This window comes from Erinaceus europaeus, chromosome 3 (assembly GCF_950295315.1).
Source record: "Erinaceus europaeus chromosome 3, mEriEur2.1, whole genome shotgun sequence".
In the NCBI taxonomy this organism is placed as follows: Eukaryota; Metazoa; Chordata; class Mammalia; order Eulipotyphla; family Erinaceidae; genus Erinaceus; species Erinaceus europaeus.
This window is the reverse complement of record NC_080164.1, coordinates 87,972,072-87,990,177: the sequence shown is the minus strand read 5'-3', so window position 1 is coordinate 87,990,177 and position 18,106 is coordinate 87,972,072. Positions and strand designations below refer to the sequence as shown.

The 18,106-nt window shown below is 43.0% G+C and overlaps 1 protein-coding gene across 1 annotated transcript in view; it reads left to right on the top strand.

Moving 5' to 3' along the window:
• EML6 (EMAP like 6) overlaps positions 1-18,106 on the top strand; it is a 352,660-nt gene that overhangs the window by 235,399 nt on the left and 99,155 nt on the right. Inside the window, exons 18-21 of the mRNA XM_060187640.1 lie at positions 4,305-4,405; positions 10,397-10,599; positions 13,828-13,939; positions 14,934-15,061. Coding sequence (XP_060043623.1) covers positions 4,305-4,405; positions 10,397-10,599; positions 13,828-13,939; positions 14,934-15,061 — 544 coding nt within the window. The remainder of the gene's footprint in view (positions 1-4,304; positions 4,406-10,396; positions 10,600-13,827; positions 13,940-14,933; positions 15,062-18,106) is intronic.

The window sequence follows — 18,106 nt, the reverse complement described above, 5'->3', positions numbered from 1 at the left end:
AGACTGGTAGGTTGTGTTCCTTATTGATTGCTATTCTTTTGAATAATGAACAATATGTTCTGCTATGCTAGAGAAAACCATCAAATAAACAGGATATCCGTTATAAGCAGGATATACAGGCCCAGGTGGTGACACACCTGGGTTACAGTGCTCAAAGACCCAGGTTCAAGCCCTAGGTCCCCACCTACAGGGGGAAAAGCTTCATGAGTGGTAAAGCAGGGCTGCAGGCATCTCTCTCCCTTCTTGTCTGCCCCTTCCCTCTGAATTTCTCTGTCCATATCCAATAAATAAATAAATATTTTTAAATTTTTTATTATTTATTTTCCCTTTTGTTGTCCTTGTTGTTTTTGTAGTTATTATTGTTGTTGGTGGTGGTGGTGTCATCGTTGTTAGATAAGATAGAGAGAAATGGAGAGAGGAGGGGAAGACAAAGGGGGAGAGAAAGATAGACAACTGCAGATCTGCTTCACACCTGTCAAGTGACTCCCCTGCAGGTGGGGAGACAGGGGCTCGAACTGGGATCTTTTTGCCGGTCCTTGCGCTTTGCACTATGTGTGCTTAACTTGCTGCACTACTGCCTGACCCAAAAAAAAAATTTTTTTTTAAGGACTAGGATCCATAGCTGGGAAACAGTAGCTCAACTGGTAGAACACAGGACTCGCATGCCTGATATTCCCAGTTTGATCCCCAGCAGTGCATGTACCAGAGTAATACTCTGACTTCTTTGTCTCACTCTTTCTTGTGATATTTGATGGCATGTCATGAGTGAAAAATCTTTTTTAAAAGACAAGCAAATGTATAGGTGCTAGAATGAGGACTGTCCATGATGACGTGTTCCTCAGCTTCTGAGAAGCCATGTCTGCAACTCCTGGTCAACACTCAGTCCTCTCTGTTAGATATGCCCTTCAGTTAAAACTTTCCATGGTCTGGGAGGTGGCACAGTGGATAAGGCATTGGACTCACAAGCATGAAGTCCTGAGTTCGATCCCTGGTAGCACATGTACCAGAGTATATCTGGTTCTTTCTCTCTCTCCTATGATTTCTCATGAATCAGTAAATAAAATTAGAAAAAAAAGAGAAAAGACAAAATAAAAAAAAACTTTCTAAGTGTATGCTGTCTTGAGTAAGTGACATCCTTTCTCTCTCTATGGACTTGGGCTGGAGGCTTCAATTTCTGGTGCATATATTCTCATTTCCAGCTAAAGCTCAATTTGATGCAAAGTAATAAATACCTTTCCCAGCAATAACACTGCCTTGGAGGCATCTCATTAATATTATTATTATTTTTTGTTTTTGTTTTTGTTTTTGCTTCCAGGGTTATTGCTGGGGCTCAATGCTGGAACTACAAATCCACCACTCCTAGAGGACATTTTTCCCATTTTATTGGGTAGGACAGAGAGAAATTGAGAGGGGAGATAGAAAGGTAGAGAGAAAGATACCTGCAGACCTGCTTTGCTACTTGTGAAGTATCCCTCCTGCAGGTGGGGAGGTAGGGGTTAGAACCTGGGTCCTTGTGCTTAGTACTGTGTGAGCTTAACCAGGTGCACCACTACTCAGCCCCCATTATTGCAATACACTCTTTCTCTTGTACAAGACCTCTTTATCACTAGAGAACTCAGAATGCTGTGGTGGCGACAGCATTAATTTTCTTTCCTTTTTTTTTTTTTTTTTTTTAGAAAATTCTAAAACTTTTTTTAAAATTTCTTTATTGGGGTACTAATGTTTTACATTCGACAGTAAATACAATAGTTTGTACATGGATAACAGTTCTCAGTTTCCCACATAACAATACAAACCCCACTAGGTCCTCTGTCATCCTTTTTGGACCTATGCCCACCACACACCCCAGAGTCTTTTACTTCAGTGTAATACACAAAGTCCAGTTCAACTTCTATTTGTGTTTTCTCTTCTGATCTTGTTTTTCAACTTTGGCGGCATTAATTTTCTTACAGAGATCATTCTAATCCAGTTCAAATATGTCCTTACTTTGCTGAAAACATAGCTAAGGGGCCAGAGATAGCTCAGCAGGAAGGGTAAGTGCCCTGTCATGTGTGCAGCCCAGGTTCAAGCCCCAGCACCACACGGGAGGCCCTGAGGTACCAGGATGCTTGCATGTGTGGTCTTCTTCCTTCCTTCCCTCTCTCTTCTGTGTCTCTCTGAATGAAACAATGCAGCCAAGAACAGAGAAATTGCATGTGCACAAGACCCTACCTCTACAGAAAGAGGAGGGAGGGGAAGGAAAGATGAGAGAAAGAAAATCACCAAAATTAGGTAAACCTTGGTAAAAATATTAAGGATAATCTTAAGGTAAAAACAGTTTAAGTATGCAGAGAAAGAACAAAATCCACGTGTGGTCTGGGAGGTGGTGTAGTGGATAAATCATTGGATTCTCAACCATGAGGTTCCAAGTTCGATCCCTGGCAGCATATGTACTGGAGTGATGGCTGGTTCTTTCTCTCCTCCTATCTCTCTCATAAATAAATAAATAAATACTTTTTTAAAAAGATAACAAAATCCACAAATTTTAATGTAGGCCCCATCTTGTAAACCATCTTGTAATGAGTTGTCCTCTTAGTTGTGCTTTATGAAAGGTAGGCTTAACCCAGGCTTTTAGGAAAACTTTGTATCAGTGTTTCAGTCAAAACTAGATGTGTGTGTGTGTGTGTGTGTTTGTGTATGTATGTGTCATTTTAAACATTTAAATTGAGAAATATACCAATATTTTCTGGTCCTTGCTCTACTATTTTTTAAGATTTTTTAAATTTATTTTTCACTACTGCCATCACCAAAATTCTGTGTCCCCATTGCTAACCCCATAGATAACCACTATAGTTCTCCCACAGTCTTGGGAATAGGTTGATACTTTGTTTCCTTCACATTTGTATATTCAATTGTCTATATTCCACATATGAGTGAAACCAGTTCTGTAGTTGTCCTTCCCCTCCTTACTTGCTTCACTGAGTATAATCTTATCCAATCCATCCACTTGACCCCAAAGGACACAATATCATTATGGTTTATTTTATTTTTTATTTTTTTATTTTTGCCTCCAGGGTTATTGCTGGGGCTTGGTTCCTGCACCACAGATCCACTGCTCCTGGAGGTCATTTTCGTCCCCATTTTTTTGTTGTTGTTGCCCTTGTTATTGTCATTATTGTTATAGTTGCCATTGATGATGTTGTTGTTGGATAGGACAGAAAAATCGAGAGAGGAGGGGAAGGGAAAGATACCTGCAGACCTGCTTCACCACCTGTGAAGTGACACCCTGCAGGTGGGGAGCCAGGGGCTCAAACAGTGATTCTTAAGCTGGTCCTTGAGCTTCCCGCCATGTGCACTCAACCTGCTGTGCTACTGCCTGACTCCCCCTTCATTATTTTTTATTGCTGCAGAATACTCTGTTGAGTAAATATCCCATAACTTTTTATCCAGTTATCTGTTGAAGGGTGTTTTGGTAGTGGGGTTTTTGCTATTGTGAATAAAGCTGCAATAAACATGGGGGTGCATATATCCCTTCTTGTTTACTATATCTTTGGGATATATGCCTTGCTGTGGAGTTGCTGGGTCATACGGCATTTCCATTTGTATTTGTATAAGGATTCTCCATACTATTCTCCAGAGTGATTTTGCTCCAGTTTACATCCCCACTAGCAATGTAGTAAGGTTTCTCTCTCTCTACATCCTCTCCAACACTTATCTTCTCTGGTTTTATTGATGGAGCCCATTCTCACAGTTGTGAGGTGATGTTTTTTCTCAATGTGTTTTATTATTATTATTATCTTTATTCATTGGATAGAGACAGCCAGAAATTCAGAGGAAATGGGGAGATAGACAGGGAGAGAGACACCTGCAGCACTACTTCACCACTCGCAAAGCTTTCACCCTGCAGGTGGGGACCAGGGGCTTGAACCCGGGTCCTCGTGCACTGTAATATGTGCGCTCAACCAGGTGCGCCACCACCTGGCTCCTCAATGTAGTTTTAATTTTCATTTCTCTGGTGATGAGTGAATTAGAACATTTCCGCATATGTCTGCAGACCATGTGAATCTCTTCTTTAGAGAACTATCTATTCATATCTTCTAATGTCTTTTTTTGGGGGGGAGTGTTCTTTTTCTTTTTGTTGAGTTGTATGAGTTCTTTATAGATGTATGATGTCATCGGCTTGTCTGAAGCATAGTGTGCAAATCTCTTTTCCCATTTGCTGTGTTTCCTGTTTATCCTTATGGAACGTTGTTTTGATGTGTAAAAGCTTTTTAATTTAATATGGTCTCATTTATTCATTTCTTTTCCCTGTTTGTCTCCTGCAGGGGGCACAGAGACAAGATATTCGTGGTGAAGTGTGACCCGCACCACATCGACAAGCTGGTCACTGTTGGGATGAAGCACATTAAGTTCTGGCAGCAAGCAGGTATTGTCACTGGGATTTTTCCTCTACATGGTTGAACACTGCACTCAGCTGAATAACGCCACCACCTGCCCTGTCTCTGTAGTCTAAGACCAACAGGCACCTACAAAGATGCTGTCTGCAAAATTCACTGTGAAACTTGGGAAATTCTATATCAATAATCAATACCTAGCAGGCTTGGTAATATGTGAAAATAATCACTATTATTATTTCTTTGAATTTTTAAAATTATCTTTATTTACTGAATAGAGACAGCCAGAAATTGAGAGGAAGTGGGGGAATTAGAGAGGGAAAGAGACAGAGAGACACCTGCAGCACTACTTCACCACTCGTGAAGCTTTCCTCCTGCTGGTGGGGACCAGGGGCTTGAACCTGAATTCTTGAGCACTGTAGTGTGTGCACTCAACCAGGTGTGCCACCACCTAGCCCCTGAAAATAATCATTTTTGTATTTAATCATCTGCTCAGAAAGCAACAAACTATGTTGGACTACTGAATAGGAAATTGATCACTTTGACTGACTGAACAAAATGTTTGGAATGTTAAGGAGCCCTTTATCTCTGAACTCAGCAAATGAATTTAACATTGGCACCACACACAGTCGACGCCCAAAATAAATAAATATTTGTGAATTGTAACACTGATAATAAGGATGAATAAATATACTTGGCAGGACATGGAAAGCTATCTCCTCAGCCTATTATTGTGATAGTTTCTGAAGTCTTTTTTTTTTTTAAGTGTTGACTTTAAGGATTTAGGAGAGAGAGACAGAGAGAGAGAGAGAGAGAAGCAGAGTGTCAGTCTGGCACATGTGATGCTGAGGATTGAAATCAGGACGTTAGGCCTAAGAGTCCAACATTATCCACTACACCACCTCCTGAGTCTCAATTTTTGAATTTTTACTGTCAGCTCTGGTACCCAAGTCCAATCTTCTGCCGAACAAAACATTAAGAAGCTGCTATTGTGGAGCTTTCTGTTTTCAAGAAGGAATGATGGCATCGTCACCACATCTGGCGTGCTGGCCCTTGTGTAGTTGTTTGAATCTGGGTTTCTGTTGGTCAGGAAGCACCAGGAAATGAGAGCATCTAAGGGGTCTTCTCCTACACAGTGATTCCTTTGTCTCAACCCAAAAACACATGATAGAAATTATTGCAAAACATATATCTTTACATTTCACTTTTCACAATTGTTTCAGTCCTTTTGGGTCTGAATCCAGGACGCCATTTGTTCTCCCAGCTCCTTAGTCATGCCTCCTGCTGCCTGGCCCTGCACCTGGAGGGACCTCTACTAGCTGCATGTCTCCTTGAGCAGCTACCACTTCCACCTGCCACCACACACTAGACTTCTTCAAGTCAGAATGTTTTCTCTCTCTCTCTCTCCTTTTCTTATTAAATTTATTATATTTGTTTTCCCTTTTGTTGCCCTTTTTTTTATTATTGTTGTAGTTGTTGTTATCGATGTCACCGTTGTTGGACAGGACAGAGAGAAATGGAGAGAGGAGGGAAGACGGGGAGAGAAAGATAAGACACCCGCAGATCTGCTTCACCGCCTGTGAAGCGACTCCCCTGTAGGTGGGGAGCCCGGGGCTCGAACTGGAATCCTTACGCTGGTCCTTGCACTTCATGCTATGTGTGCTTAACCCACTACGCTACCGCCCGACTCCCTCCTTCTCTCTCTCTTTTCAATTCCATTATTATCTTATCAGGAAATGTCGGTTTATAGGATTTTTGTTGTTACAAGTGTCCATTTCCCCATTTTATTTTTAATTTAATTTATTATTGGATAGAGACAGAGAGAAATTGAGAGGTGAGGTTGAGGGAGAGAGACAGAGAGACACCTGCAGCCCTGCTTCATTACTTGTGAAGTTTTCCCCTGCAGGTGGGGACTAGGGCATTGAACCTGGCTCCTTGTCCATTGTAGTGTCTGCATTTAAGCAGGTACACCACTGCCTGGGCCCCTCCACATTTATCTCATGATAGGTGATCAGTGTATTTCCCCCTCAACCAAACCATCATCTTATTCCACCATAGAGACTTGTGTGCCCAGCTGCCCCTTACTAGTCCTCCTTTCCCCTTTCTGTGTCCCAGATGCTGCTGCTGTAGGCTGTTGTCTATTGATACTTGTTCTGTATTGTCCATTGATTTGATTCTTAGAGCCTGTTTGTGAGTGAAATCATCTGGTACTCATCCTTCTTCTGTCTTATTTTGCTTAATATGATTCCTTCTAGTTTCATCCATTCAGAAAAGGAGAATATGTCATCACTTTTTACAGCTGTATAGGGTTAATATATACCGCAACTTCTTTAATCATTCATTTGTTGCTGGACACTTGGGTTTCTTTTTTCCAGATGTTGACCATTACAAATACCATGGCTATGCAAATGGATATGCCTAGATCTTTCCAGATAATAATCTGGATAATCCAGTGTTTTTGGATTTGTGCCTAGAAGACAAGTTACTGGGCCCTCTCCTCCCCTCCCCTCTCCTCTCCTCTCCTCTCCTCTCCTCTCCTCTCCTCTCCTCTCCTCTCCTCTCCTCTCCTCTCCTCTCCTCTCCTCTCCTCTCCTCTCCCCTCCCCTCCCCCCCCCTCTCCTCTCCTCTCCTCTCCTCTCCCCTCCCCTCCCCCCCTCCCCTCTTCTCTCTTTTCTTTTCTTTTCTACCAGAGCTTTTCACAGCTCTGGTTTATGGTGGTGTGGAGGATTAAACCTGGGACCTCAGAGCCTTGGGCATGAGAGTCTCCTTGCATAACAATTATGGTATCTGTCCCCAGTTACTGGGTCTTGTGGTAGGTTGATTTTTAATGTTTTCAGGACCCTTCAGACTATTTTTCACAGGGCCTGCACTAATTTGCATTCCCACCAACAATATAGCTGGGTTCCTTCTCTCCATATCCTCACCAGCACTTGCTTATGCGTTTTTTGATGGGGGCCATTCTACAGAGACCAGATGTCATCTCATTGTCTTGTTTCCTTTGCATTTTTCTGACCATCCGTGATTTTGAGCATTTTTTCATATGACTACAGGTCAACTGAGCATCTTCTTTGGAAAATTGTTTAGTTCTTTCCCCATTTTTTAAAATTTATTTATTTATTTTTATTTTTTATTTTTATATATTTATTTTTCCCTTTTGTTGCCCTTTTTTTTCATTGTTGTTGTAGTTGTTGTTGTTATTGATGTCGTCATTGTTAGATTGGACAGAGAGAAATGGAGAGAGGAGGGGAAGATAGAGAGGGGGAGAGAAAGATAGACACCTGCAAAACTGCTTCACCGTCTGTGATGCGACTTTCTTGCAGGTGGGGAGCCAGAGGCTTGAACCGGGATCCTTACGCCGGTCCTTGTTCTTTGCGCCATGTGTGCTTAACCCGCTGTGCTACCGCCTGACTCCCTCTTTCCCCATTTTTAAATGAACTTACTTGTTTTTGTTACTGAGTTTGGTGATTTCTTTATATATTTTGGCCATTAGCTATTTGTCTTGGGGCATGTGAATTTCATTTCCCTTTCTGTAGGGTGTCTTTCTGTTTTAGTGGTTGTTTATTTTGCTGTGCAGAAGCTTTATAAGTTTAATGTAGTCCCAGTAGTTTAATCTTTTCTTCTGCTTTCCTTGCCATTGGGACTCTGAAGATATTGTCAAAGCAGTTATCATGTATAGTTTTGTTGTTGTTTTATTTTTTTCTGTTTTTCTACTAGAGCACTGCTCAGCTCTGGCTTATAGTGGTACGGAAGATTGAACCTAGGACTTTGCAGTTCTCAGGCATGAGAGTCTCCTTGCATAACCATTATGCTATCTACCCCCCTGTTGTTGTTTATATCCATGTAGGTTTTTTTTTAATTGCCACCAGGGTTATTGCTGGGGCTTGGTGCTGGTAATATGAACCCACCATTCCTGGTGGCCATTTCCCCCCTTTTATTTTATTGAATAGGACAGAGAAATTAAGGGGGATGAAATAGAGACACCTGCAGATCTAGTTCACTGCTCATGAGGCAGCCCCTTGCAGGTGGAGAACAAGGACTTAAAACTTTTGCATGGTAATATGTGTGCTTAACTGGGTGCCCACTGCCCAGCCCCCTTCCTCAGTATATTTTAGGGTCTCTAGTGTAATATTTTATTTTATTATTATTACTTATTTTCCCTTTTGTTGCCCTTGTTGTTTTATTGTAGTGGTAGTTGTTGCTGTTGTTGATGTCATCATTGTTGGATAGGACAGAGAGAAATGGAGAGAGGAGGGGAAGACAGAGGGGTAGAGAAAGAGAGACACTTGCAGACTTGCTTCACCACCTGTGAAGCGACTACAGGGCTCGAACTCGTATCCTTACGCCAGTTCTTGCGCTTCGCACCTCATGCGCTTAACCCGCTGTACTACCGCCCAACCCCCTCTGGTGTAATATTTAAATCACTGATCCATTTTGAGTTTACCTTTGTGCACAGTAACATATGATGGTCCCTATTTCATTCTTCTGTGTGTGGCTACCCAGGTTTCCTAACATCATTTGTTAAAGGGACTTTCCTTTTTCCATTTAATGTTCTGGGTCCCTGTTCCATAGATTAACTATCAATTAAGAATGAAGGTTTATTTCTTGTTGTTTTCGCCGGGCTAGGTTGTTTTCGCCAGGCTGGCTTCACGGGCGGGTAACAGACGACCGGGGACTCATGGTTGAGCTGCAGGCAGTGTCTCTTTATTCATGCAGGATGCAGCACAGTCTAAGACGAGCTAAGCTAAACTCAAGGTACCCTAAAACTCACAATGCTGTCTTTATATATACTTGCCAAGTAGGGTGGAAACAGGATGTGACATAGAGAGGGTGGAGAGAAAAGTGACTGGTGAAAATCAGAGTGTGACAAGGAGGGGGCAGAGCAGGCGAGAATCCTATCACTGAACCACCAATGCCCTGGAGTGCTTTATGTAAATGTAAAAGTGATTTATGTAAATAGACCAAAGCTTTGAATGGGATTAAATCTATCCCTATATAGGCATATGGTTAAGCAGAAGCCAGGGGGAGCTGGCATACTATCCAACAATTTCTGGGCTCTCAGTTCTATCATATTAATCTGAGTATTTATTTTTATTCCAGTATCACACAGGTTTTATTGTTATGACTTTGTAAGACTGTGGTTCCTCTGTTCTTGTCCCCCCCCCAAGATTTCCTTGGTAATTATCAATCTTTGATAGTTGCAAGTATATTTGTGTACCATTTGGTCTACCCCTTTAAAGTCATTTGTAGGGATTTTGATAGGAATTGCATTGAATCTGTATTTGCTTTTGATGAGATGATCATTTTAAAAATGTTAATTCTTCTAATCAATGAGCATAGGATAGCTTGCCATTTCTTTGTCTTCTTTTTGTAGTGAGTCACAGTTTTCAGTGTGAAAGTCAATTGTTTATGCTTCGGTAACTAATCATCTTGGGTGCTGTTGTAAAAAGGATTGCTTTCTTGATTTCTTCCTCTCCTAGTTTATTACTTGCATATAAGAATACCTCTAATTTATGTGCATTAATTTTTAAAATATATTTATTTATTTCCTTTTGTTGCCCTTGTGTTTATTGTTGTAGTTATTGATGTAGTCGTCGTTGGATAGGACAGAGAGAAATGGAGAGAGGAGGGGAAGACAGGGGGAAGAGAAAGATAGACACTTGCAGACCTGCTTCACTGCCTGTGAAGTGTCTCCCTTGCAGGTGGGGAGCTGGGGACTTGAACTCGGATCCTTACGCCGGTCCTTGTGCTTCGTGCCACATGCACTTAGCCCACTGTGCTACCGCCCGACTCCCAAATTCACCATTTTAATAGCTGAGTAGTGTTCCATTGCGTATATAGACCACAACTTACTCACTGAGCCACTCATCTGTTGTTGGACACCTGGGTTGCTTCCAAGTTTTGGCTATTACAAATTATGCTTCATTAAACATATGTATACACTGATATTTTTAGATGGGTGTGTTTGGTTTCTTAGTCAGGTATCAGCTTCTAACAAACTAACAAATACTCTTGGTACATTCCAGGTGGGGGGTTCACCTCTAAGAGAGGAGTGTTTGGAAGTGTTGGGAAGTTGGAAACAATGATGTGTGTTTCTTATGGGCGAGTGGAAGATTTGGTGTTCTCTGGAGCAGCCACTGGCGACATTTTCATTTGGAAGGACATTCTGCTACTGAAGACAGTGAAGGCTCATGACGGACCTGTGTTTGCTATGTATGCACTGGACAAGGTATGGTGTGTTCTTCACAATCAATTTCCTTATCCCCTTTATAAAATGATATGGTAAGTTAAGGAAGGCCCACACCAAGGATGGTATAACAATGTTATCAAAAATGAGGAGGTTCTCATCATGAACCTACAGCCAAGGGAAGATGGGGAGAGGAGGACATTTTCTTTTCTTTTCTTTTTTAATTTTTCCCCTTATTATTATCTTTATTTATTAGGTACAGACAGCCAGAAATTGAGAGGGAAGGGGGAGATAGAGAGAAAAAAAAGAGAGACATCTGCAGCACTGCTTAACCAATTGTGAAGCTTTCCCCTGCAGCTAGGGACTGGGGGCTTGCACCCAGGTCCTTGCGCATTGTAACATGTGCACTCAACCAGGTGTGCCACTGCCCAGCCCCGAGGACAAACATTTTCTTCTTTCACTTTGTAATTCATTCATTCATTCTTTTTTTTTTTTTTCCACCAGGGTTACTGCTGGGGCTTGGTGCTGTGAATTCACTGTTCCGGTGTTCATCTTTTTTTTTTTCTTTTATTCTTTCTATATTTGATAGGACAGAGGGAAATTGAGAAAGGAGGGGGAGATAGAGAAAAAAGTAGACTCCTGTAGACTTGCTTCACTACTTCTGAAGCATCCTTCCTGCAGGTGGGGATATGAGGCTCAAACCCAGGTCCTTGCTTAACCCAGGTGCAGCACTGCCCCGCCCCTGTAATTGTTTCTTTGTGTATATTTTTCTATCCGTGTTTCTCACACCTGGATTCATTGACTCTCTCACTCCTAAGAACTCCTTAAGAAATGCCATGCTAGAGATGCAGGTGTCTGTCTTTCTCTTCTCCTCTCTGTCTTCCCCTCCTCTCTCCATTTCTCTCTGTCCTATCCAACAACGATGACATCAACAATAGCTATAACAACAATAAAAAAAAAAAAAGAAAGAAATACCACGCTAGAGCTGGGGAGAGCTGGAGAGACTACAATTGTAATGGACCATAGATTCTTTTTTTTTTATTGCCACCAGGGTTACCACTGGGGTTGGTATCTGCATGATGAGTCCACTACTCCAGGCGGCTGCTTTTCCTTTTTATTTGATGGAACAGGGAGAAATTGAGAGGGGAGTGGGAGTTAAAGAAAGAGGAGTACTTGCAGCACTGTTTCACCACTCATGAAACCTCCCCCCTGGGGGGCAGGGGATAGTGCAGCTGGTTAAGTGCACATAGTGTGAAGCACAAGGACTAGCATAAGGATCCCAGTTTGAGCCCCCAGTTCCCTACCTGCAGGGGTCACTTCACAAGCAGTGAAGGTCTGCAGATATCTGTCTCTCCCCCTCTCTGTCTTCCCCTCCTCTCTCGATTTCTCTCTCTTATCCAACAATGACAGCAATAGCAACAATAATAATAACAACAATGATAAACAACAAGGGCAACAAAAGGGGAAAAAAACTGGCCTTCCAGGAGCAGTGGATTCGTATTGCAGGCAACGAGCCCCAGCAGTAACCCTGGAGGCAAAAAAGAAAAGAAACCTCCCTGCAGATAGGGACCAAAGGCTTGAAAGTAGATCCTTATACAAGGTAAAATGCACTCTATCAAGTGCACCATCACCTGGTCCTGTGCACCAGATTTTCATGCCTGAGGATTAAAGATTTCAGTTTCCTAGAATGACTAAAGTCAGAATTGAACAGCACTCTTCTGGTCTCTATCATTAAAACAAATCTTTAAATATAGAGGCTTGTGGGGACCAGGCAGTGGTAAACCTGGCTGAGTACATATATTACCAAATGCAAGGTGTTTGAACCTCCTGCTCCCCACCTGCAGGAGAGACACTTCACAAGTGGTGAAGCAGATCTGCAGGTGTCTGTCTGTCTTTCTCCCTCTCTGCCCCTCTTCTCAATTTCCCTCTGTCCTAACCAATAAACTGGAAGGAAGGGAGGGAAAGAGAGAGGAGAGGAGAGGGGAGGAAAAATGACCACCTGGAATGATGGATTCCTAGTGCCAGCACTGAGCCCCAGTGATAATCTTGATGGGGGATAGAGAGAGAGGGAGAGAGGGAGATGGAGAGAGGGAGAGAGGGAGAGAGGGAGAGAGGGAGAGGGAGAGGCTCGTTGGTGACACGCCCAGTAGAGCACACACATTGCCATGTTTGGTCCCCATGCAGATGGCTCATCTAATAGAGTACACGTTATCATGTACAGTGACCCATCTTCAAGCCCCTGATCCCAACCTGCAGGGGGAAGCTTCATGAGGGATGGAACAGTGTAGCAGATGTCTCTCCTCTCCATTTTTCTCTCCCTTTATCTTTCCCTCTTTCTCTTGGACCCTCTTTCTCTTACCTTCTATCAAAACAGAAAGAAAAGAATTTGCCACCAGGAGTAGTGGAATTGTGCAGATACCCAACCCAATGATAACCCTGGTGACATACACGCACACACACGCGTGTACACACACACGCGCGCGCGCACACACACACACACAGTGTCAGGATAAATGTGTACACACAGTAGTTAGTCCTGAGAACTATTCACTGTTGACTTCTGACAACCCAGTACAGTGGATTCCTCGGTGTTTTTCTAAAGAAAAAGAAAGCTCTTTCCGAGAGCAGTTGGCATATAGTATAAATTTATAGGAAAGAAAACCAGTAAAGCCAAGAAAATTATAATCTTAAAACAAGAATAAAGATCACTGTTGAGTGAAAATATCCAGTATGTTAAATTTTGCTTCCCAGGTTTTATAACAAGTAATTGCAACTTTAATTCTTATGGAAGTTAATGTGTCTATTAAATGGAAGAATGGAGTGGTTTTGCTAGATAAAGTACCCGACTTTTTCTTACTAATAAAAAAATATTTTCTCCTTTAACCACATAAAATCGAAATACTTAATATTTTAATTACAATGTTCAATTCTGATGTATATGAGATACCAGAAGTCATTAGGCATTGAAGATGGCTCTTTGCCCTTGGAGCCCAACTCTACAGTTTGAGGGACTAGATATGGAAATGACCGTTCATGATCTAGATGCCCGAGTTAACAGATGGCCTGAGGAAGACTGTACTGGTCATACAGAATATGATCAATCCTGCTAGAGAAGCAGGCTCCAGAGAGAGTGATGCCAAAGTGTTGAGGCACAGCTAGGAGGACCCAAACTAAAAGCTGCCTTATCCCAGGGAAGCCCTCCGGAGACTGGACGGGTGGGGAACTGGTCATTCCTCTGTGTGTGTAATTCTCCCTTGTGTCCCTTCACAGGGTTTTGTGACAGGTGGAAAGGATGGGATCGTGGAGCTCTGGGATGATATGTTTGAGAGATGCTTGAAGACATACGCCATAAAAAGAGCAGCACTGTCAGCGAGCTCAAAAGGTGCCACAGAGTAATTAAAAAAATAAAAGACTTCAGTGCGTCTTTGTCTGGGGTTTAAGCAAACAGGAGGTTTTTTACATTGTAGGTTATTGAGGTACAGCAAAATAGGAAAAGGGGCAAAGATTGGCTAGTCATAATGGCGGCAGCCATGAGTCTTTAAGATGAGTCACTGGCATTGGCTACATGTGTTCACATCTGGGGGAAGTGCATGGCGGGTCCCAGGGAGAAGGATAGCAGGAAAGAGCAGCATGTACAGAGCTCACAGGAACAGAGCAGGAGCAAGAACAAAGAATAACTTTGGAGATACTCATTTAAATAACTTTTTTTTTGCCTCCAGGGTTATCACGGGTGCTCAGTGCCTACACTACAGATCCACTACTCCTGCAGCCATTTTTTTCTTTTCTTTTTGGATAGGAGAGGGGAAGATAGAGTGGAGAGGAAGACAGACACCTGCAGACCTGTTTCACTGCTTGTGAAGCACCCCCCCCCAACAGGTGGGGAGCCAGGGGCTCAAACCAGGAACCTTGTGTTTCCTATTTACTATGTGCACTTAACCCAGTGCACCACTGCCCATCCCCCTAAATAACTTTCTATAAACCCACAGTCCCTTGCGAGTTTGCTTTCGTCCATAGTATGCTTGTCAGACTGACATTAGCCATATGCCAATTATGTTCATGTCCCAACAGTTCCGCTAATTACATTCATGTCCCAGCAATACCACTCCTCAAACACACCAGGGAAATTTTCTGTTCTGGAGATGGAGAAGCTAGTGATGCAAATCCTGGGAAACTCTTACCACATCATTTTTTTTTTCTTCCAGTCAGAGTTCTTGACCTCTGGTAGTAATGTCAAGGATAAAAGCTTAGTATCTGGTACTTGAGAACTATAAGAACAGAGTTTATGCAACAGCCTGGATTTTGTTGTTGTTGTTGTTTGTTTTACCCTATGAAATCTGATACGTATACTACTAAACAGCGTTTTCCTCCTTTTTCAGGCTTGCTGTTGGAAGATAACCCTTCAATACGTGCCATCACTTTGGGACATGGACATATCCTGGTGGGAACAAAAAATGGGGAGATCCTGGAAATTGACAAAAATGGTCCAATGACACTGCTTGTTCAGGTACTGTGTATGTATTGCAAACCATACTTCATATGGGGCTGGGGCGAGATAAGGGGCATGAGGCCACAGAAGGTAAGGACATATTCACCCTCTAGAGGTTTGCAAGTGCTGTGTTCATTGTCTATAGCTTTGTAGCAGATTGCCACAAACATAGCAGCTTAAAAACAATACATACTTGTTAATCTTACGGTTTCCGAGGGTCTGAGCAGAGTTAACTAAGTCTGCATAAGGTTCTTTGTGACATCACTCAAGGCTATGGCTAAAGTCTCCTCGGAGACTCAACCAAGCTGAACCTGCCACTCAGGTCACTCACACTGTTGACAGAAATCAGTTCTTTGTGGCAGATATGTTCTGGGGTAAGAAAATATGAGGTGGGGGCCCTGGACTGTAGTACAGTGGCTTAAGCGCACATGGTGCAAAGCACAAGGACTGGCATAAGAATCCCGGTTCCGGGAGTTGGGCTGTAGCTCAGTGGGTTAAGCGCAGGTGGTGCAAAGCACAAGGACCGGCATAAGGATCCCGGTTCGAACCCCGGCTCCCCACCTGCAGGGGAGTCGCTTCACAGGCGGTAAAGCAGGTCTGCAGGTGTCTATCTTTCTCTCCTCCTCTCTGTCTTCCCCTCCTCTCTCCATTTCTCTCTGTCCTATCCAACAATGACATCAACAACAACAATAATAACTACAACAATAAAACAAGGGTAACAAAAGGGAATAAATAAATAAAATAAATATTAAAAAAAAAAAAGAATCCCGGTTCCAGCCCCCAGCTCTTCACCTGCAGGGGGGTTGCTTCACAAGCAGTGAAGCAGGTCTGCAGGTGTCTATCTTTCTCTCCTTCTCTCTGTCTTCCCCTCCTCTCTCAATTTCTCTCTGTCCTATCCAACAACAGCAGCAGCTATAACAGTAACAACTACAACAAGGGCAACAACAAGGACAATAAAATGGGAAAGATAGCCTCCAAGAGCAGTAGATCTGTAGTGCTGGCACCAAGCCCCAGCGATAACTCTGGAGGCAAAAAAGAAAGAAAATCTGAGGTATCTTCTCAGTGGGGTTTGGGGGTTCATCCTGTGTGTAGCAAGCCTGCAGACAGGAATCAGGTCTGGAGAAAGAGGTGAAACTCCCTCTCTTGCCCCACAGAAACCTTAATGTTTATAAAATTGATGAATATTCAGCTCCCTGTAACCTCTGGACAGACAACCACCCCCCCGTACGCTTCCATTTAGAAAGAAGGAATCAACCATCACCAAACAGAGCCAAACTGTCTGCTCACCTCCACATGCCTCCTGTGTGATGTTGTCACTTCCTTCATCTTTGTAGGTTTGTTGATACTGCTTACTTCAGTCCAATTTTACCTAAACTTAATCCCTAGGGGGAGGGTGACCAGGTGTTCTGTGAGCCAGTGGTGAAGCTGAAGTGAAGCACAAAATTGGAAGGCATGTGCAGGATAGAAAGTTTGTCTTGTGAATTTTACAGGTTGACAGATGGATGGGAAAAACACTTAGGGAGATGCCTCCATGTCTAGACTTGATTTAGGTAATGGGCTTATGTATTTTAACCAGATGGCTATCACAGAATAAGGGTCTAGAAGTCAGTGGGTTGGGGGGCGGGGTCTGGGAGAGGGAATATTTCCTGCTTGTGGCAGGTTGCCAAAGGGCAGGCTAGAACTTTGTTTCCCCTGCTGCTTTTCTCCTCACTCCCAAGGAAATCTCTTCTTACCGTCCAGGGCTACTTATTTAATTCCATCGGAAACAGTTTTGGGGACCAGCAATGTGTGCACTCACACTCAGCGAGTAGAGTGCACACATTATCATGTGCAAGGACCAAAGTTCAAGGATCAAAGTTCAAGACCAAATGGGAGCCCTTGTAGGAGGAAGCTCTATGAGCAGTGCTGTAGTCTTTCTCCGTGTGTGTGTGTGTGTGTGTGTGTGTGTGTGTGTGTGTGTGAGAGAGTGATCTTCCGTCTAAACGAAAGAAAAAAGGTGGGGGGGTGGTGTAATTCGGTAGCACACTGGGTTAAGTGCACATAGGATGGAAGTGCAAGAATCTGCGCAAGGATCCCAGTTCCCGGCTCTCCAGCTGCAGTGAGCCCTGTGCTGTGTTCACAGTGTTGATCAGAAGGAGGAGGAGCGATAGAAGCAGCCAACCTGCTGCAGGAATACCACAGAAGCACCGCTTCAGCTTTGTGATTTGAACTAGACCACTTTTTGTGTTCAGAGAAGGAAAGCTTGTCTGGGCAAGGGGAGAGGTGACAGGTGGCAGATTCGGAACATCCCCATTGCATGTGCTTTGAGTGTAACCAACTCTCCACTATGTAGCTATTAACTGCTAGCTCTGCCAGTGAACAATAAGAAAAAAATCCTCTCCTCATGCCATTTCAGCTACTTCCCATCTGCCTTGAAATGTGTATATATTAGAATCCAAATAATATCTCGGGAATAGAATTTATTTATTTTCCCTTTTGTTGCCCTTGTATTATTGTTATAGTTATTATTATTGTTGTTGTTGTTGATGTCGTTGTTGGATAGGACAGAGAAATGGAGAGAAGGGGAGAGAAAGATAGATACCTGCAGACCTGCTTCACTGCTTGTGAAGCGACTCCCCTGCAGGTGGGAAACTGGGGCCTCGAACCAGGATACTTATGCTGGTCCTTGCGCTTCGTTCACACCATGTGCGCTTAACCCAGAAATAGAATTTTTAAACAATTTATGAGATGCTGGTACAGTCTTGCAGAGTGTACAGAGGGACTTGGTCTGTGGAAGCTTTATCGCAATCATTGGGGGGGGTACATGTGGGGGTCAGGTGGAAGTTAATCTTGACCCATCTTCTGGCTGTGACCTTGGGAATGGGATACTTCTGAGGTGAAGAAAACAAGGGATAGTAACTAGGGCACCCTAAATTCAATAAAGGGGAAAAAATTCAGTAAGTGGAAAAGCAATATCTGCACCCTTAAACTATTCTCAGATGTTTGAATGTCAGCTGTAGTTGGAACTCAGTATCTTCTGCCAAATTGCTGTTTTGTTCAAATAGCTTCCCAATTAAACCGGAA